This window comes from Thalassophryne amazonica, chromosome 2 (assembly GCF_902500255.1).
Source record: "Thalassophryne amazonica chromosome 2, fThaAma1.1, whole genome shotgun sequence".
NCBI lineage: Eukaryota > Metazoa > Chordata > Actinopteri > Batrachoidiformes > Batrachoididae > Thalassophryne > Thalassophryne amazonica.
In genome coordinates this window covers 86986457-87008812 of record NC_047104.1, presented here as the reverse complement: position 1 = coordinate 87008812, position 22356 = coordinate 86986457, and the positions used below count along the sequence as shown (strand labels likewise).

General features: G+C 44.6%; 1 protein-coding gene across 2 annotated transcripts in view; it reads right to left on the bottom strand.

Moving 5' to 3' along the window:
• hipk3b (homeodomain interacting protein kinase 3b) overlaps positions 1 to 22356 on the bottom strand; it is a 161318-nt gene that overhangs the window by 23065 nt on the left and 115897 nt on the right. For both annotated transcript variants that reach the window (XM_034188818.1, XM_034188828.1), the window contains exons 4-7: positions 8577 to 8696; positions 5287 to 5373; positions 1946 to 2130; positions 1693 to 1858 (exon numbers count right to left, since the gene is read on the bottom strand). In XM_034188818.1, coding sequence (XP_034044709.1) covers positions 1693 to 1858; positions 1946 to 2130; positions 5287 to 5373; positions 8577 to 8696 — 558 coding nt within the window. The remainder of the gene's footprint in view (positions 1 to 1692; positions 1859 to 1945; positions 2131 to 5286; positions 5374 to 8576; positions 8697 to 22356) is intronic.

The following is a 22356-nucleotide window of genomic DNA, read 5'->3' as shown; positions in this document are numbered from 1 at the left end:
TACTGCTGACTTGCTGGTGTGTTTTGAGTCACTGTCTTGTTGAAACACCCATTTCAAAGGCATTTCCTCCTCGGCATAAGGCAACATGACCTCTTCAAGAATTCTAAAGTACAGAAACTGATCCATGATCCCTGGTATGTGATAAATAGGCCCGACACCATAGTATAAGAAAAATCCCCATATCATGATGTTTGCTCCACCATGCTTCACTGTCTTCACAGAAATATGGCCATTGGGTATTGCGAAGACTTTGCATCTGTCCGTTTGTCTGTGCTCAGCATTACTCCATTCCTATTATTGCCACGGTCTACAAATTCACAGGGAGCATTCTTGGGACACAGAACTTGGACAAGTTCAAAGATGGCTAACCTTGACCTAAGGTCACATTCTGGTCACATTTAAGGTCACATTCTGGTCACATTCTGTTTCCTATTTTTAGCTCACATGGCCTAGGGTTCTTTAGCATTGCGTGCTATATTTAACTTTTTAATCAAAGTACGCTGTTCTTCTGAATGATGTCTAGAACAACACATTTCAATCAGATTTTCAGAAAAAAAATGCACAATAACCAGCATGTACAACATTTGCTGCCTTCATCCATAAATAACCTGTCAGGGTGCAATAAAGGTCACATAAAGAAAAATGCTGATTTTTTTTGAAGAGCCTAATATTTTTTTTCTTCACTTTCTGTAAAAGAATAAAAATATGATGAATTTTTCTTTGTTTTGATTTGGAATAGAATGTGGAGTGTTCCCAATGCATTTGCATGCATTGAAAAAAAAAAAACTATACAAAGGATTTTGACCTTTTCTCATGTTTTTAAACATACTGCTATTATTTTGAACACAACTGTATATATAAACATTTTTATAAACTCGCTTTATTTTGAAATGGTTTAATGCTCTACTCTGGTGATCAATGTGTACTCAAGCCGCAAAATGAAAATGGCAGATCATGATACAGACAGCCTTTCTGTGTGGAGTTTGCATGTTTTCCCCATGTTTGCGTGGGTTCCCTCTGGGTGCTCCGGCCTCCTCCCACATCCAAAGACATGAAAAGTTATGGAGCTATTCCGCAGAGCGGCGTTCCTTCCAGTTTCATCCCGAATAGCAAATCAGGGCATGTTCTGAAGAATCACAGTAACTTCTTGATCAGTCTTTGTCAATCTTCAACTAACTTGTCAATCTTCAACCAACTTGTCAATCTTCAACCAACGTGTCAATCTTCAACTAACTTGGATATCCATCCAACTTGGTACATGTAGTAGTTACGGCCAACATCGGCCATCATCGTTTTTGGGCAGATTGCCAAGTATGCAGTTTATGACCCAGCCAGTTGCCGGGTCTGCACTTTATAAGACAGCCTGTTAGGAGGCAAGCTGGAGTAAGCTGTTTTATCCCATTTTTGCACTGTTCTTGGATTGTGGACGATAGTCATAGAATGGCATCCTGTAGAATACGGGTGTTAGGTGAACTGGATCTCTGAATCGACCGTAGGTGTGCATGCAAGTGTGAATGTGATTATGCTTGTCTTTGTATATGTGGCCCTGCAATAAACTGGTGTCCTGTCTCGGGTGTACCCTGCCTCATGCCCTAAGACTGCCAGGATAGGCATCAGCCCCCCCGTGACCCTTAATTGGAATAAGCAAGTATAGAAAATTGATGCATGGATGATACAGGCAGATCAGCTTACTTGAGTGTGAACAGCAGTCATCTTGTTGAAGGGATGGTTCACTGAGACGGCAGCAGCAGGAGTTGTGGTCACAGGTCTGACAAAATTACCTTTATTTCTATTGGCCACCTCATATACACTGGCACGCGTCCAGTACACATCCATAATGTGTAAACATGACTTCACACTGTGGGCAAAGAATAACAAAGCTTCAGTTTATACAAGTAATTTAAAACAATAACTTTGTTTAATAACTAAAGCAAACTAGACTCACTGATTGCTATGCGGAAAGTCAAACAGGTGCTGCATTGTCACAAAGGGGTGACTGAGAGCATCGGCTGGGGCGATCCTTTCCTCAGCGTCAATCAATAACATCTTCTTCAACAAGCCCACAAATTCTCGGCGATCAGCCTTCTCCGCAAGCAAGTCACTACATTCCAGATTCATCACCATGTTCACCTGGACCACAATCATTTTTTTACTGTTACAATTGCTTGCAACAAAACAGAAAAAATAAATAAATAAACCATTTACAGGAAAAAAGCAATATTGGCCTGAAGGACTTGTGTCTCAGAAATGTGTGTGGTCCCATACCCATGTCATAACAACTGGCTGAAGGGAACTTCAAACTGTATTATCATAATCATTGTGGAGATTAGTTTCCAAGTTTTTACCGGGGAGATGGCATTGAGAGAAAAAAGGCAAACAGGAACAACTTCTGTGTAATGTGTGATTTTACTGGTTTGGAAATGGTGTGGAAAAGATGAAGTTTCACTGAAAAAGACATGAAGGCTACAGTTCTGGAGTACGCATTTGACCTAGATCTTCAAGGGATGCATCCTTGCTACAAATGAAATCCATTGAAATTTACAGAGGTCAGTGTTCATCATATATGGACAAAATGTTTGGCTCTGTGACCTTCAAATTAAATGAAAGCCATTCATGATCAAACGTGATCTTGATCTTCATGAGATGTATCCTTGCTCCCAATTTGGTAAGCCTGTGTTATTTCTTTGAAAAGTTATTGGGAGTACAGTATCAAGGACATTTTTGGCCCTATAACTTTCAAAATTAGGTCAAGGTCAGTCATCACTGAAGCTGGCATAGAGGCCCCTTCACACATACCCAACCGAACAGAGGTTGTGATGCTGTCATACCGCTATCTGACTGCAGTCACAGCATTTGTACAACAAGTCGAACACAAGTCGGACCATTCAGACTGCGGCTGAGAGGCCGTACGAAATGTGTGGCCATGTCGAATCCTGGCTGAATATCCCAACTGAGCTAACCTTCACGCTACAGGCTGAATGGCCATTTGAGCCGCACTCGGCCAAAGTCGAGGTGCAGTCCAAAGACCTCCAATAGCAGTCGCAGTACAATCGTAACAGCCAGGCCCATTTGCACAGCCAGCCCGAATGTAGTGCACATGACATCATAGTCGAGGTGCGGCTGAGGTGGCAAAAGCTCGAACAGTGGTGGAAGTGCAGTGCGATCGCTGTCCAGGGCAACGTGCACATCTGGACAGGCTATTATGGCATGACAGACCTAATTTAACAGATACATTGTTATTTCCTCCTATGGGTACACACACAGCTGTAACATAATGTACAGGTCAGCACAGCATACTGCTGGCCCATGGCGGGTCGATGCGTGTTGTCACAGGCCCAACACGCTGCCACACAACACACCTCACTGGGATATGACAGCTGGAATAAACCTATCATGACATATACAACATGGCCAGGCTGCCACAACAGAAATAAACATAAAAACCGAGCTTTGGAATGTCTCCAGATGCGTGTCACACCGCTGGGAGAACAACAACCACAGAGGAGCCTATGCTGACCATCCTCCAATCCTGCTGTTGGCTCCCAGTGTCAGCTCAGAAAAGCATCACCACCACATCATATAAATGCCATATGACATGGCATTCTGCGACAAGCGCACCATCCCGCCAGGCAGAGTGACGGCCTGCTATGCATCACGGCACGTACCACATGATCGCAACATTCACAAAGTCCGCCCGTCAAGCCAGGACACATGCGTGTGCCACAGTGTGGCCAGCTCATTGGCCCCACAGCCTGGAGAGGGGAAAGCTGTGAGCTTATTCATGTGATCGCTTTGCTGGTCTGGACAGAGGGGTGTGTCGCTGACCATCACACAGCTGATATCCTGGAGGCTGAGGGAGAGCGAGTGAACAGAGGAGTAAAATAGGAAATAAAGAGAAAAGACAGAGAGGGGTGGAAAAAACAGAGTAAAATGATGTGTGATGCTTTGATAACAGAATCATCATAATCATGGGTTGACTGTCTGTGATGCACCTCGGACTGGTTTACCAGTAATAATGGCTGTGGATGTGCACGTCGGTCATGTGATGTCCGTATTGACATGATCACACGTGATCACATCCACTACAGTTATGCATTAATCAGGGGGCCCTGGTTGACATGTAATCACATCATGGGTTGAATATCATTCAGAATCTAGCAGGGAGAGAGCAGACCACGCTGTACCATGCCCCGTACACAACTGATTCCTAGGGGGGTTGAGAGTGCGAGACAGACAGAGGGGCATGCGTGCAACAGGGGGGGGGGTATCCAACCCATGTACTGACATGTAATGTGGAACACGGCAGGTCTTCTGACAAGCAGGCCACAGTGCTCTTCCTCGCATGCTCCCCCTACTGTCCACCCACACTTCGGATGTCACGTTCGGCATTGGGGATGCAATCTGCATATTCCCGCTGCATTCTGCCAGCATTGTGGTGTTTCGTGCTGTGTACTTGTTTCTTTCTTTTGTTTGTATTTCATCCTATTTTGTACTGTGTTCCCGGTGCAGGCTACCTGGATTCTGGAGTTGCTGCACACCAAATGTGCGCGAATCATTCATGGCGGCTTTGACACACGTTCTGAGTATTCGGGCGGCATTTGTACGGCAGCTGTACAGGGCTGGCTGACTGTGTGTCCCTCCCGTCTGTGTCTTGAGCTTTGCAACTTTTGGCCATTCAGCCTGGTTCAGCCTCATTTGTGCTATGTATGAAGGGGCCTTAGACCTTGAAGGGATGCATGTTTGCTGCAAATTTGCTGAGCCTGTCTGAAATCCTTGGAAAGTTGTTGAGAATACAGTCTTCATCACAGACATTAGTTTTGGCTCTGTGGTACAGTATTTGGTCAAGGTCACTCATCATCGAACTTGACCTGGATCTTCAAGGGATGCATCCCTCCAGCAAATTTGATAAACTTATCTCAAATGTACAACAAGTTGTAGGGAGTACAGAATTTTGGATGGACACAAGGATAGCATTTTATGTCCCTCTTCTGGGACGACAGGGGACAATGAGAACGGCTACAATTCAGCATATCATGTGTATGACAAACCCATAGATTACGATTTTAAAAAATGGTTCTTTATGGAAAATACACAATTAAAGTGAACTTCACTTCCTCAGAATTGTAGGTTCTCACTTATGTGCATGTGATTGTGAAATTACCTAGAGTTTTCTTGACAGAATTGTCACAGTAGTTTTGTTTATTTATTCACGATTAAGGTCTAAGGGGAAGTGAGAGTGCTTGTTTCATTTGCTGTAAATGTGTAGTTTATGCTTTGTCAACATACATGCGCTATGTCATCCAAACAGCTGAAGATGTACTTCCTTGCTTCCTTTGATTTCATCCCCGTCTCTGTCTCATGCTCATCTGTTGACTACATGGAAGAAAAATAGTTTAGTGTAGACTGAAAACTAGCAGTTCACCATCTGGTTATGAATTTAAAGTATCTGTTCCACAAAGTTTCAACCCTGAAAACAAATCAAGCATAACTTTAGATTAAAAGTTTAAAAGAAATCTTCGGGAAAATCTTTACGTCATTGCCAGAAGCCCAAGTTTCAACATCACATATGATGTAATAGAAAAAACTGGGTAGTAATTTAAATAATTTGCTTGACAAATTAAGGGAAAGGGAAGTTTGGGGTCCTCTGCTGGGGTTGTTGCCCCCTTGACCCGATCCCGGATAAGCGGTTGAAGCTGTATGTATATACATACATACATACATACATACTGTTTTAATTGTGTTCAAATTCTTGATCAAAGTATAGCTTAATGTGAAACTCTTTTGTTTGTTCTTCCCTTTGGCACCTCAATGCACTGCAAGACAATGCTTTTCAGAACGGCTCCAAACACCGTGCGGCTCTCTGCTGAGTAAAGTTGGAAAGACAGGTTCCAGTCGGAGTTAATAACTTCAAAGCAAACATTGTAATACAGACAACAAACTACCAAAACCACCCCCCACCCCCAAAATGAGACATCCTCCGTTCTTTATGAATTACATTCATCTTGATGTGCAGGGGCTGTGGAGTTAAATTTCAGGTCTGTGAAATGAAAACTGTGAAATCAGAAGAAAATTGGGATCTGGGGGGCACAGGCCCCCAGGAGCTGAGGTCTAGGGCCCTGTGGGATCCCAGAAACCAAGTAATTTTTTTATCTAATGATAAATTTGCAGCATCTCCTGGAACAAAAAAATTTCAAAATTAGTGCATATTTAAATGACCCTGTATTCAACCTTTCATTTGAACTGTCAATGATAATGTTGAAATAACAGAATATGACATGGAAGTAGAACCTGGAATGATTTTCCTTTTAATTGTAAACCCAATTATGCATAAACGCAGAACAATTAAACTACATGAAATTGATGAAGACTGAAAAAACTGTTAAAGCATTTCAAAAACCACAGCTAAAGCTTGGAGAATATTCTGAAAATCATGGAAAAATTTCAATAACATACCTTATAGTAAAAAAGCCACATATTCTTGTGTAAATTCCTGTAAATCCACTTAAAGCCACAGTGTCTTTTTCCCATGAAAAAAGTCTACATTAATAAAAACTTATTTACATTCTTGTGTAAATTCATGTAAATCCATTCAAAGCCACAGTCTTTTTCCAATGAAAGAAAGTCTAGATTAATTAAAAAAGTCACATAATCTTTTCTAAAATCCCGTTTGAACGGCACAATATTTATTTTCCAGGGAAAGAAAAATTCTTACCGTGTTTCCTGATGGCACAGTTCACTTTTTCCATTTCTTTTATCTTTCAGGTGTATTCATGAAGCCAGCGACAATTCCACGGATTCTTGTCCTTATCAGACTTTTTCAGTCTTTCTCACATCTTCTCTCTGTCCGATATTGTTCCATGACACAGACATGCTGCACAATTCTTCTTTTAAAAACTTTAGAGTTCTAAAGGTATGCGATGTCCACATGAGACTTTTAGCTTAAGCTTCACGCAGGAGCCACATAACGCCGCCGCAGTAACCAACCAGTCCCGCTTGACGACAACTGTCACAACAGCCAGGCTTTGAGAGAGGGAGCCCGGGGCCCGCCTGTCTCCCCTCGGCTGCCCCTGCCACTTCGGGGTCCCATCTTGCACCTTCCCTGGTTCGGGGACCTGCGGGCAGAGTAGCCCGTTCATCTGCGGCTCCCTGGCCGCCAGTCCCCCCTGTTGGTTTGCTCCTCCCTGGCTTCACACAACGATACAAGTTGTGTGAAAAGACTATTTTCCCATATTGGCAAGATGACAAAACTATAATACACAGTCTGTCACATAGATTAAAATACGATTTGGGTTTAAATTAGATTCTTATTCACTTCTATAAATGGGAAACACAATAAACAGATTCTTCCATACAGTGCTGATGTCAGCATTTCTGGAATGCTCCCAACTTAAGTGTCGTGTAAAATGGTGACCAAACAGTTTTCACATCAATATCTGACTTCTGCGAACATGTTAAATATTTAGCATATTTTCCTTCACATGAATATTTCATACCCATGTAAAAGAAGAAACCATGAAATGCAGATTCGGAAGGCTAACATATCACGTTTGCATGGAGACCATCTGAAGTAAATTCATCCCAAAGACAGATTTTGATTTGTGTGAAATAACTTGAATAACATCAACTGACAACAAATTCTGTCAAAGACATGATATAATAAAATCAAAGATTTCCATGGAGTGTTAGCGTTTCTGTATAAATGATGATTTTAAAAAGTCGGTCAGTGTTTTGGTCCTTTTGGTCAAACCAGCCCCATTTGAATTTATTCATGAAGAAGTTTAAAATGTCTCCCTGCAGAAGAACATTTCATCAATTTTGCTCACAGTAAAATCTGTAACAGCGTTTCTCATTCACTGCTGTGTGCTTGAGCGGCTATGCATTACACTATCTCAGACCAGGACGTGAAAACGTGAGACTTAATATCCAGTGTGACTCATCGTCTCATTATCCCGATGCCTTCCCATCAGCCCCCGCACACCCGAGATGCTGAAATGGCTTATTTTACAAACAACATGAAAGACAGACCACAGACTAAATCCTACGCATGCCAGAAAAACAAAAATAACCCTTCTTTTTCTTTTGAGTTTATTGGCGGTTTGCAAACTTACACGGTGCATTACTGCCACCTACTGTTTGGGTGTGGAGCATTAATGGATTCTATCAAAAATAACCCAGAAACATTCACCACGTAAGTAAAAACCCGGATTTCCAGGAATTTCTGGAAAACTTTGTATATTCAAAGTACAGTAAACAATTATTTCAATTTATTTTGAACAAGGTGTGGAAAAAACTAGTAAGTTATTGAAATTTATTAAGTCATTTATTTATTTTGTATGAATAACATTAATCCCTTTGAGAATCACTTGGATTATATGTGATCTAATATGCCAATGCCATACTGTGATTTGCAACCATATCAGAGCACATCTGTGTGACAATGATTTCAAGTATATTGTGGACCCCTACTTAAAAAAATGACAAATGAATCTGATGAAATGTTAGCCCAATGAGCTGATCTATCATTATGACTATTCAGGATGAATTTACCACATCAGTGGTGACTAAATTGTGCTCACCTTCAGTCTCCAGGCTGCATAAGGTGAGTCTGACTCTCTGCAAAAGAATCGTGCTGTCTTTGTCCCAGCATTCAAAAGATGTTCCCCTGGCAAACCTTGTGTCTGAGATATGTAGCGAATCTGTTGGACATAAGAAAGGGAGAGAGACAAAAAGGACAAATAATGTAAACAGCAGAGAAAATTTTGGCAGATTAAGGAAAGAAAGTACAATTTTAATACTGAAAGTTGAGGGCAGCAGAGACCTTGACGATAACCTATTCCTGGAAGGGTGGGGGCAGAGACCAAAATATGACCAATCTACTGACGTTGGTGACCGTGAAGTATCAAGGTCCATGCTAACACCAATAACAAGGTTTCTGAGTCTCAATACCAAACACTCTGCTTTGCAACAACACTTGTCAGTTAGATGCTGCAGGCCAACAGTGTCACACACATGATTATGAGGAAACCAGTGAGGTGCCTGGTTGACATCAATCACAGCAATGTGTAAAGAACAATATCCATTAGACTCATCACTGTTTAGAGCAAGGCCACCAGAAACAGCCAGAAGGAGAATACTGAAGTTTATAAAGTCTAATGTGGTGCCGTATAAAAGAAACAGAGACTTTTAAAAATATATACATTTAAAGTTAGGTCCAAAAATATTTTGCACCTTGGAATTTCACATATTTTAATTTAATTTGTTTATGCCATTTTAAATACAAAAAATACAAAAACTACAAAAAATCTAAAATTATTACCCTTAAACTCAAAGCAAATCTCTCCAACTTGATATAAAGGGCCACTTCGGTATAATACCTGTAAATAATCAGTTTTATTGCTAGTTTTCTTCAGACAAGTCAGGGGATGGATGCATGAACATTTCCAAGTCACTGAATATCTCTTGGACATTATTTACATCGGTTATGAAGGAATACAAACAGTATGGCACTCTATGGTACATCTGTGTGGAGTAGACAGTTCTCAAAAACTGAGTAAGAAGAAGAGTGAGGAAAGCCACCAAGACAACCCAGACAAGGTTATAGGCTTATGTGGCTGTGACTGGACTAATTGTGTATGGTGCAAGTTTTGCATTTTGTATTCCCAGTTATACAACTTCATGATGAAGTGGTACAGAGGAGGATTTTCTTTCAGCAAATATATGCTTGCATCTCAGATGTACCTTCTGGCAAATTGATGTTGAACTTTCAGCTCTTCTTTTTAAGAAAATCCAAGTCACACTGGACTATAAGTTTCAGGGCCTCTCAAACTAGTAAAAAAATATTGGAACTTAGAATCCGAAAAATACACACACACACACACACACACACACACACACACACACACACACACACACACACACACACACACACACACACACACACACACACACACACACACACACACACACACACAGTGAGGCAAGTAAGTATTTGATCCACTGTTGATTTTGCAAGTTTTCCCACCTACAAAGAATGGAGAGGTCTCTAATTTTTATCGTAGGTACACTTTAAGAGACAGAAACTAAAACAAAAATTCAGAAAATCCCATTGCATGAAATAAGTATTTGATCACCTACCAACCAGCAAGGATTCTGGCTCTCACAGACCTGTTAGTTTTTCTTTAAGAAGCCCTCCTATTCTGCACTCTTTACCTGTATTAACAGCACCTGTTTGAACTCATTACCTGAATAAAAGACACCTGTCCAGACACTCAATCAATCACACTCCAACCAATCCACCATGGCTAAGACCAAAGAGCTGTCTAAGGACACCAGGAACAAAATTGTAGACCTGCACAAGGCTGGGATGGACTAACGGACAACAGGCAAGCAGCTTGGTGAGAAGGCAACAACTGTTGGTGTAATTATTAGAAAACAGGAAGAAACACAAGATGAATGTCAATCCTCCTCGGTCTGGGGCCCCATGCACGATCTCGCCTTGTGGGATAAGGATGATTCTGAGAAACCCCAGAACTACACGGGAGGACCTGGTCAATGACCTGAAGAGAGCTGGGACCACAGTCACAAAGATTACATTAGTAACACACAACACCGTCATGGTTTAAAATCCTGGGGCAGCAAGGTCCCCCTGCTCAAGCCAGCACATGCCCAGACACATTTGAAGTTCGCCAGTGACCATCTGGATGATCCAGAGGAAGCAATTCAGCACTCCTTCTTGCTGAAATAGAAGACAAGTGCCCGCTTTCCTCAAGAAAACAGTCTAAAATTAATTTATTACTGTGTTTACAAAATTCAGAAAAGTATAAAAAAAGCATGCATCATACAAATACAAGAATAAGCAAGATCCATATGTAAGTTTAACCATCCATCCATCCATTTTCTTCCGCTTTATCCGGAGTCGGGTCGCGGGGGCAGCAGCTGAAGCAAAGCCGCCCAGACCTCCCGATCCAAACACACCTCCCCCAGCTCCTCCGGGGGAACCACAAGGCGTTCCCAAGCCAGCCGAGAGATGTAATCCTTCCAGCGTGTCCTGGGTCTTCCCCGGGGCCTCCTCCCAATGGGACGTGCCCGGAACACCTCTCCAGCGAGGCGTCCAGGGGGCATCCGGAAAAGATGCCCGAGCCACCTCAACTGACTCCTTTCGACATGGAGGAGCAGCGGCTCGACTCCGAGCTCCTCCCGAGTGACCGAGCTCCTCACCCTATCTCCAAGGGAGCGCCCAGCCACCCTGCGGAGGAAATTCATCTTGGCCGCTTGTACCCGCGATCTCGTTCTTTCGGTCATGAGTCAAATCTCATGACCATAGGTGAGGATCGGAACGTAGATCGATCGGTAAATCAAGAGCTTTGCCCCCCTACTCAGCTCTCTCTTCACCACGACGGTCCGATACAGCAACCGCATCACTGCAGACGATGCACCGATCCGTCTATCGATCTCACGCTCCATCCGTCCCTCACTGGTAAACAAGACCCCGAGATACTTAAACTCCTCCACTTGAGGCAAGGACACTCCACCGACCACTGAAGAGGGCAAAGCACCTTTTTCTGGTCGAGAACCATGGCCTCGGATTTGGAGGTGCTGATTTTCATCCCGGACGCTTCACACTCGGCTGCAAACTGCCACAGTGCACGCTGAAGTTCCCGATTTGACGAAGCCAACAGAACGACATCGTCCGCAAACAGCAGAGACGAGATTCTGTGGTTCCTAAACCAGACCCCCTCTACACCCTGGCTGCGCCTAGAAATTCTGTCCATAAAAATAATGAACAGAACCGGTGACAAAGGGCAGCCCTGGCGGAGGCCAACGTGCACTAGAAACAGGTTTGACTTACTACCGGCAATGCGAACCAAGCTCCTGCTGCGGTCGTACAGGGACCGGATAGTCCTTAGCAAAGGACCCCGGACCCTGTACTCCTGGAGCGCTCCCCACAGGGTGCCCCGAGGGACACGGTCGAACGCCTTCTCCAGATCCACAAAACACATGTGGACTGGTTGGGCGAACTCCCATGAACCCTCGAGCACCCGATGGAGCGTGTAGAGCTGGTCCAGTGTGCTGCGACCAGGACGAAAACCACACTGCTCCTCCTGAATCCGAGGTTCGACCATCGGTCGAATTCTCCTCTCCAGTACTCAAGAATAGACCTTACCGGGGAGGCTGAGGAGTGTGATCCCCCTATAGTTGGAACACACCCTCCGGTCCCCCTTCTTAAACAGAGGGACCACCACCCCGGTCTGCCAATCCAGAGGCACTGTCCCCGATCGCCACGCGATGTTGCAGAGGCCTGTCAGCCAAGACAGTCCCACAACATCCAGAGAATTAAGGTACTCAGGACGGACTTCATCCACCCCAGGAGCCTTGCCACCGAGGAGCTTTCTAACCACCTCGGTGACTTCGGCCTGGGTAATGGATGAGTCCGCCTCTGGGTCCCCAGTCTCTGCCTCCTCTTCGGAAGACGTGACGATGGGATTGAGGAGATCCTCGAAGTACTCCTTCCACCGCCCAACAACATCCCCAGTCAGGGTCAAAAGCTCCCCACCTGCACCGTAAACAGTGCCGGTGGAGAGCTGCTTCCGCCTCCTGAGGCGTCGGACGGTTTGCCAGAATCTCTTCGAGGCCGACCGATAGTCCTCCTCCATAGCCTCCCCGAACTCCTCCCACACCCGTGTTTTTGCCTCTGCGACCGCACGGGCTGCGGCACGCTTGGCCTGCCAGTACCTGTCAGCTGCCTCTGGGGTCCCACCTACCAGCAAAGATAAGTAGGACTCCTTCTTCAGCTTGACGGCATCCCTTACTTCCGGTGTCCACCACCGGGTTCGGGGATTGCCGCCGCGACAGGCACCAGAGACCTTGCGACCACAGCTACGAGCAGCCGCATCAACAATGGAGGTGGAGAACATGGTCCACTCGGACTCCATGTCTCCAACCTCCCCCGGGATCTGGGAGAAGCTCTCCTGGAGGTGGGAGTTGAAGACCTCCCTGATAGAGGGTTCCGTCAGTCGTTCCCAGCAGACCCTCACGATACGTTTGGGCCTGCCAGGTCTGACCGGCTTCCTCCCCTCCCAGCGGATCCAACTCACCACCAGGTGGTGATCGGTCGACAGCTCTGCCCCTCTCTTTACTCGAGTGTCCGAGATACATGGCCGAAGGTCAGATGATACGACTACAAAGTCAATCATCGACCTCCGGCTCAGGGTGTCCTGGTGCCACGTGCACTTATGGACACCCTTGTGCTCGAACATGGTGTTTGTGATGGACAAACTGTGACTAGCACAGAAGTCCAACAACTTAACACCACTCGGGTTCAGATCGGGGAGGCCGTGCTTCCCGATCACCCCCCTCCAGGTCTCACTGTCGCCGCCCATGTGGGCGTTGAAATCCCCCAGGAGAACAATGGAGTCCCCAGTCGGAGCGCTATCTAGTACCCCTCCCAGGGACTCCAGGAAGGTCGGGTACTCTGCACTGCTGCTTGGCCCGTAGGCCGAGACATCGGTGAGAGACAGAAAAATGAAGCGTCCAGCCCCTCTCCAGGAGTTGGGTACCAGAGCCCAAGCTGTGCGTGGAGGTGAGCCCGACTATCTCTAGTCGGTATCTCTCAACCTCTTGCACAAGCTCAGGCTCCTTGCCCCCCAGTGAGGTGACATTCCACGTCCCAACAGCCAGGGGCTGTGAGCATGGACTGGGCCGCCGGGCCACCCGCCCTCGACCACCACCCAATCCTCTCTGCCTTCTCTGAACCCACAGGAGGGCGGGCCCACGTTGCTCCTTCGGGCTGAGACCGGCCGGGCCCCATGAGCTAAGGCCCAACCACCAGGCGCTCGTGCGCGAGCCCCAACCCCAGGCCTGGCTCCAGGGTGGGACTCCAGCTCCGCCATACCGGGCGATGTCTCGGTCCATGATCTTTCACTGGTCATGGAGGTTCTGAGCTGCCCTTAGTCTGACCCGTCACCTAGGACCTGTTTGCCTTGGGAGACCCTACATGGAGCACAAAGCCCCCGACAACATAGCTCCTAGGATCATCCGGGTACACAAACTTCCCCACCACGATAAGGTGGCAGCTAGAGGGGGAGTAAGTTTATTGTAAGTTTATTTTTTTTATTTAATTATTATTTTCCTTGTTTTTTTTATTTGTGGTCAACCAAGCAGAATCAATGTTTTTCCAAGTCTCTTCTGCTTATGAAGTTACACTAATTTGCTTCCACTGGTATTTAAAAAAGGCAAAGTGCAGGAGTTTCTCCTCCTGGGGGTGGGGGTTGTTTGGGTGGAGGAGGTCCTCCCCGTATTCGCACCCTAAGGCTACTTTCCTCTAAATATCTGGGGAGAGCCCTGCTAACAAATCAGGTAGTGCGGTGGGTTGGACTTTGCTACAAACCAGAAAGCAGTGATTCATATTTTAAAAGAAAGGTATGGGCAAACAGCCCCTCAGTGCATGAAGTCAGGGGGCTTCAGCTCTGTATGATGGGTATTTCTCACACATCAATGGGCCTTTGTGATGTGGAATAAATGGAAGCAAGATGTTTAATGTTTTGCAATTGAGTGTAAGAGCCACAACTTCAGCCAATTTAACTTAAATATGATGCATATTTCATGTTTCTGTTATATTTTTGTCTGGCAAGGGCCGAGGCGGGGCATAAACAGGATTGGACAGACAGACTCATACTGCAGGCTTCGGAGTAAAAAGGCTTTATCTGAGAAAACAAGCAAAGGTTTGGTACACTGGTGGTCAAAAAGCCAAGCAAACAAAACTGGAAGGAGTAAGCAAGGTCGTCGTCAAAAAACAAGCTGGTTTCACTAACACGGCAAGGTAGGATACAGAGGCTGAGACTTATGCAAGGTCAAAAACAAGGCAAGGACGATACACAGGTAGACAAAAGAACAAGACTCGTGGGAGGCTGGTAAGTGAATGTGGAAAGTCAACAAACTGGCAGTGAGGTGGCAAACACAAAGGATTCAAGGATTCAAAGGAATTTTATTGTCATATCACAGAAGAACATGTTCCCTGCACAATGAAATATGTCTACTGCATTTAACCCATTCTAATTGCCAGTAGGAGCAGAAGTCACCATTAGGCGCCCGGGGACCAGCTCCAGATGTACATCCCTGCCTTGGTCAACAGCAGGGCTGAGCAAACCAACACCGACCCATACAAACAACACACACACACACAACACATAGGCCGGCCCGGTACATAAACATATATATGAAAAGCAAAACACGAGGGAAAAGGAGAAAAAAAAACCCTCATAGCCGCTGCATTACACAGCGGCAATGAGGAAACAAAATCCCCATCAGCACAGAAAAACAATAATCACACAGACAAAAACAAGGACACAGGACGACAACCGAGATTTGAAAAGGTCCAGTTTATCAGAACACTCCGGAGGCAGCCTGTTTGGCGCCATCAACGGCCTTGTCCGACAATCCTGGAGGGGGGAGGGGCAGCCCTGAGCAGTCCTGAGCAGTCCACAGTCAACGTCAGAGCTGGAGAAGCTGAGGGGAGGGGGGAAGACCAGGGAGCTAGGCTTAAGTGTTGATCTTCTGAGGAGGTTTTATCACAGTGACCTTGAAGTGCAGCTGTATTTGGGGAAGCCAAAAGAATAGCCAGATTAGACGCCTGAAAGATTCCACAGTTCTGAGAACATAGTGGCTCTCAATGCATCTGAATGTCGATGTGGTCTTCACAGACGGTCAGAGCGGGTTTCCAGGGCTGCAATCCTATTCGAGATATTTTCCAACGTGCAGTTAACCCCCGCCAACTGCGCAGCCACTGCCTTCCAAATCGAATCAATCATGTAGGGCAGCCTGGAAGGACTAATCAAAGCTGCTTCCACATTCTTGATTTTCCGGTAAACCAGCATAGTGCCCGCTCCACACATCAGAAAGCCGGTTACCACCAAGCCAAATATGTACACATCTTCGACGTCCTCCACAGAAAGCATGTAAAGGCACATGACCTGCCATCTCCTCCACGAGTCCATCACGTAACCCATCACATGCGTCCCGGCAGGACAGGTCGGGTCCTCCGCCCCGAATGTCTTGTAGAAAAAATAGTGTCAACTGCGTTCAGAGACCACTTTAACAGATCCATTTTTGTCGTTCCAGAAGAGCAAAGCTGTAGCCTCACAGACAACATGCCACAGAAGCAGGAAAGATAAGGAGGGAGGGAGAAGAGAAAAGTGCGTCCGTCTCGGCCGAGTGCAAGCTGGCAAAAAAAAAATAGACTTAAACTAGGACTTAAATAGAACCAGTGGTAATTAGGGAACAAGACATAGGTGCTGGAGAACAACATGGAAGGGGGGAGTGGAAAACAGGAGAGACAGGACACTCCCACACCAAATCCTAAACACCAGATAAGAGAGTGCAGAAAGACAAAAGCAAAGTGAATTGGGCCCAACTCAAAGGTGAACCTAAAACCACCGTGATCTAAACAAAATGTCAAAACCTCAAAACCACTCATGAACAAAACCCAAGTACAAATAAAATAAAGACCTAACATGAAAAAACAAAGAATTAACCAGAGAACGAATGCAAGTATTGAAAATAAATCAACAACAGAAATAAAGGCTCAGATAAACTAGAATGGAATTAACACATGGCCTAAGTAAGAAAAACAGATAATTCAACATATGATAAAATCAAAACAGGTGATACAACTAATGACTACACAAAGGGAAAAGCAAAGGCTGGACACAAACTAGAACAGAACTTGAGTCATGGTTAAAGCATGATGAACAGAAAATACATGATAACTAGAAAACAAAACCAGTGACCTCAATATATCAAACAGAAAATTAAAGACACAGGATCGAAGACCGGGATCGAAGACTCCAGATCATAACAAGAACCCAGAACGGGCTGAATCATGGCAATTTTTTGTTATGCGCAGGTCATAAATAACATTTAAAAAGTTAAAAATACATTAATATTGGATGCCCATAGCATTTCCTCTTCAAAATTACTTTCAACATTTCTGAATGGGACTGGTTTTTATTTTTTATTTTTATTATTTTTTTTTTTTTTACAATGCAACCCATTTAATAATTGTCTTATTTGAACAAGAGCTGAACCTGAACTGATTGTTGTGTGGGCCGCTGAAGAGGAGGTACTGCTGGCCCACCACCACCAGAGGGCGCCGCCGCCCCACAGGAGCAGCCTCGGTAACAGCTGTCACCCATCACCTGAGACAGCTGACGGCAATTATCACTGGGGTATATCAGCAGGACGGCATCTCCACCTCATCGCCGAGATATCGTTCTACCTGGAAGGTAATAATCTCAGCTGACTGCTTGACAGTAACCTTTGTGATTTTTGTGAGTGATTGCAGACTTTTTTCTCCAACGAGAGGTGGAGGTAGCTTCCCTGCCGTACAGGTTGCTGGGTGCAAACGCGCCCACGTTAATTGTGTTCTTGTTCCTCGCCAGCAGTACCAGGTCCGACACGCGGAGGCAGTGGCCACCTGGGAGTTCGGAACTTGGCAACTCCAGTATTTCCGGGGTCCTGTGGCGGAGGAAACCGTGTGGTTCCGGTTCTACTTTGAAGAGGCGTCTCCTATCTTCGAGCCTGCCCACACGACACCTTTGTGAATTGACCTTTGTCCATTGTGTAATTTGTTGTGTTTGTTGTGCACGTTCGCAACAGTAAAGTGTTGTTATTTGACCTATTCCATTGTCCGTTCATTTGCGCCCCCTGTTGTGGGTCCGTGTTCCTACACTTTCCCAACACTGATTTTTGTTGTCCATCCTGTTTTTAAAAGGATAAAATGTGGATGAAAAACTCTGAATTATAGTTTTTCTGCACTTTCATGTTTCATGAACATGAAGCTGTGTGCTGAAGATGATCGCTTATGATCATTAGCTGCTTTAACGAGCATTTAGCACTCAAGTCAACTGTTCACACAAATGACGTGAGCATTTGTAAACAGTTTGTACAGTCTGTAAGCACTTCCATGAGAACTAATAACTTTTTGTCGTCATGTGAAAATGAATGAAGCTCCTTCTTCCAACCCCTACCCCGTCCCCTCTCTCCTTTCTTATCTTAAAGCCAGGAACAGTAACTCTCTTCTTTTGTCCACCTGGACCTTTTTGGAAACACAAAGCCTTTAATCTGTAAAATAAACCAATAATTTCTGATTGTAAAAGCAGCTAGAGACACAACTCTGGATTATTTAATGAAGAATTCGGATGAAGGTTTTTTCCTGTGACTCTGAACTGAAACTTGACACAGAGACCTGCAGAGGGAGAGAGACACCGTTTTCAGCTGTGTGCTTCTCTGTCTCTGCTGCAGTGCACATGCTGAACGCTGAAGTCAGTGAATGGCAATCTCTTATTAAAAATGTGTGCATGATGGCAAAACTTTGCCAACAGTGAGTCGCTACATCGAGTGCTGGAAAAAAAAAAAAAAAACTGGCATATTTGTCGTGGACTGCCCTGTTGCTTGTCCTGTCTGGTCTTTGTTTTCTGTATCCCTCCAGGTGGCGTGCGAGCATAGCTGAGAACTGTCACACCTGCAGCTCATCTGCACCTGATCACCGCCCGTGTATATAAACCCCAGTTTTTCGTCTCATCTCCATGAGAAACTCAGCGTTCCATGCAAGGTAAATCTGGCCTCTCTATTTTCCGCAATAGAGCCTTGCTATTTTAGTGTGTTCCTACACACCCACATTCTTTGTTTGTTCATTCCATTTCTCATCGTTGCTCCCTGCTTTTGGGTCCAGCCTATTCGGTCCAGTTCAGAGCCTAATCCTAACAAAATTGGCTGCTATAAACAACTGATACCGTTATCTCCAAAAATGCTGAATACTGGCACCGATAACCAGCCTAGGCCAATATATGTCGACCCCTACTTCATTCATCTGCAAAGCTGCCAGTTTCCAGAACCCTACCCAACATCCATTCCATGCAAGCACTGAACAGTGTAGGAACCAGAGCACATCCTTGATGGCCAGGAGTACTCATGAGGGAAATGTCATAGATTCTGCTCCTGCTCTGTACAGCACTTACAGTACATGGGTGGAGGCTATCTAAAAAAAAAAAAAAAAAAATACATAACGCATTTTCATATGTTGCAAACATGTCAAGTATACAGCTTTTTGGGATGTCACATAGACCGTCAGGTACAGGAGCCCACTGCATATATGACGTTCATGTGTAAAGCGCTTTCTTACAAAATTGTGTCAATGACCAAATACTTATAAGCATAGCTATAGCTCTATGTTAACTGCATGGCCTTCTGAGCTTACCTAAAACCATGCAAACTGACCTCTGTGGATGCAAAGATAAAATGGTATTAGACCAAAACACAAAGTGTTAGACAATATTAAAGCAAACAAAAGAAAATAACTAAAAAGATAACATGTAGGTGCTTTGAAATCTGGAGCACCAGTGCTAATCATAGCCACTCTTCACGAGATCTCGGCTTAAACGTGAGATTTGTCACATCAAAGTGTGCTGCCTGCTGCTGGGACAGTGAGGTGGAAGGTAGTGATATGAGGAATGAGGTAAGAAGGAGAGAAGAGTTATAAATACAATATGCAGTGTGGGAAGGAACAAGACCCATGCTGAAAGATAAGAAGAAATGGGAGTAGATGGGGCGGCAGCAGACAAACCAGCTCGAGCCAACTCACCCTGTGGCCCCAGGATGACACTCCACACCAGCAGTCAGCTGCCTAGCTGTTTACTGACACAGAATCAGATGACTATTTTAAGTGAAACAAGCTACCTATTTTCATGTTCTGCTATACATAGAATGTGACATCTTCACATCCTATCACTGTGTACAACTGTTGTCAAATAAATTTTGTTTCTGTCAAAGATGCGAATAAACCACACTACACATATGCATGCAACAAGAGTACAAAGTCTGAATGTTATTCTGGTGAATACTGAATTCTGGCCTGAGACTTGTGGCTTTTAAGGATTCATCTGAAGTTTTGCAGATGGCTGTCTGCCCTGTTCTGATGAGTAAAACTGGCCAGACTCCATGATCAGACTGTTTCTTGGGAATTTGTGTGCAATCTGGGTAGAGGACTTGTAGGAATGGACACAACTGATGGTCTGAATGGACTGTGGGACTTCTTCCACAACCAAACCCTAAAAAATGCTGAGGACTGTATAGGAGTAGATGTTTTATATCTGATGGCACTCTAAATGTCATTCAGAGAACTCTCAGCTGCACAGGGAACAGAGACTGGGGCCATTGTGGCCCTAAGAGTGGACAAGGAGGCATTTCTAAATGAATCTGTAATTAGGTGACTCACCATATGTGGTCCTGGTGACCCTCAGCTTGCTTACAGAGGAATCAGAGGACTTTGTTCCTCCAAACCTACAACTTGTGCTAATGCAGTTATGGCAGAAGATGGTTCAGTCTTGACAGATGCCTCTACTGTACTGTCTTGTTGGGCCAGCCACTTTAAGCACCTCTATAAGGCCGATCCTCAGCTGACATGCTAGACATCTCCAGTGCCAGGGTTTTGGTGATGGATTCCCCAGTCAACTATGAACCATCAAATGTTAGTGAGATCGCAAAAGCAGTGAAATAAGAAAGGATCTGCCATATCGGAGCACAGGTTCTCCAGCCAGGTGGAGATTCTCTTCTCCTGGCATTGTAAACAATCATTGTTTCAATCTAGGAGGCCGGTATCATCCCTATGGAAAGGACATCTTGTCCCAATCTGGATGAAAAAGTGACTGCACTGAACTACAACTACAGAGTTATTACACAGCTGTCTGTGCCAAGGAAGGTGCTTGTAAGGATTGTTAAGTTTGCCAAGGACGTAATGAAATCAGCGTTTATTTATTTGTCTGTCTGTCTGTTTGCAGGATTACGTCAAAACTACTGCACAGATTTTGACTAACTTTGCAACATATACATATTAGGCCATGGAAGACTCCATTAAATTTTGGAGGTGATGTGGATCCAGATACATATTCTGGATCAAGTTTCACTTTATATGTGTTTTGAAGGATTACATCAAAACTACTTCACAGATTCTCACCAAATTTTTACTACAGATACATACTGGGCCATGGAAAACTCCGGTAACTTTTGGAGGTGATCTTGATCCGAATTCTGGATCAAGATTTTACTTTATATGTGCTTTGAAGGATTACTTCAAAACTACTTCATGGATTCTCATCAAATGTGCACCACATATAGATATTAGGGCATGGAAGACTCCATTAAATTTTGGAGGTTGCTCTTGTTCCAAATAGGATTCAGTACTAGCTACTTGCTGCTCAGCGAATAGCCGCTTTCTAGCCTCGTGAAGACTCAAGGAACACAAGCATGAATATCAGCTGTGCTTGCAGCTTATGCTGTTTTTCTCAAAGCATTTGATTTAGTCAGACTGCTCTCTGGGACCCTTTGAGAATTTGTGGGAACCCCAAGAAGTGCCTGCACATCATAGCCAGCCTATACCCAGATTTTGTGGGTGCTGTACAAAGTGGAAGGAGAGAGGAAAAACTACCATTCATCAGGGATGTGTTCTGGCACTGTTCAACATTTGCATGGCCTTGGTTTTGGGTAGGGTTGTAGAGATCAGTGACTTGGGTGCTTTTGTTGGTGAAGAAAGGTTAACTGACCTTGGCATTGCGAATGATGCTGTGATCTTTGTGGAATCAGTGGATTCTCTAATTATAGCTCTTGAGAACCAGAATGAGGAATCTGAATGTCTGTGTTTGCGAATGCTGTGGATCAAGACTAAGATCCAGGCTTTTAGTAAGTTCCTGGACTCAGCCATCAGAAGTGTCTCTGTATGTGGTCAAAGTTTTGAACTTGTAGAGACATTCACTAATCTCAGCAGTGACACTTGTGTATCTGGGTCCTCGGCCTTTAAGACTGAGTGACACCTGGGAAGCGCTTATAGAGTCATGAGGTTGCCGGACAGAGCAGTCTGGCGAGGCCAATGTCTTTGCAGGAGAACAAAGGTCTAAGTATTGGCGGAGTGGGACTCAGTTTCACCATATCTAAATTCTGGCGCTGTTAGTGAAATATAACGACTACACTGCTAGCACTCACATCATCACTCTGTCCATTGTATGCTGCTGTGAAGCATTGCTCTTGCGAGTTGTGTATTCCTGCTGATTGACTTTTGCTCTGTCTCTGTCTGAGGTGCTGTGGTCCAAGATACTACGTTGTTGATTGCTGTACAATGGAGGAGAATAATTCCAGTCCCTAGAAGTTCCTGTCCTGACCACGTGGTGTCTGAACTCAAGTCACATGACAATGAACCTTTCCACTAATGAACAACTGTGGTCATGTTGCCCACAAGACTTTTTATTATCTGGATATTTACTTCCATTATTTCTGCTTTTCATTTTTAGCAATTCTTTGTTGATTTGAACT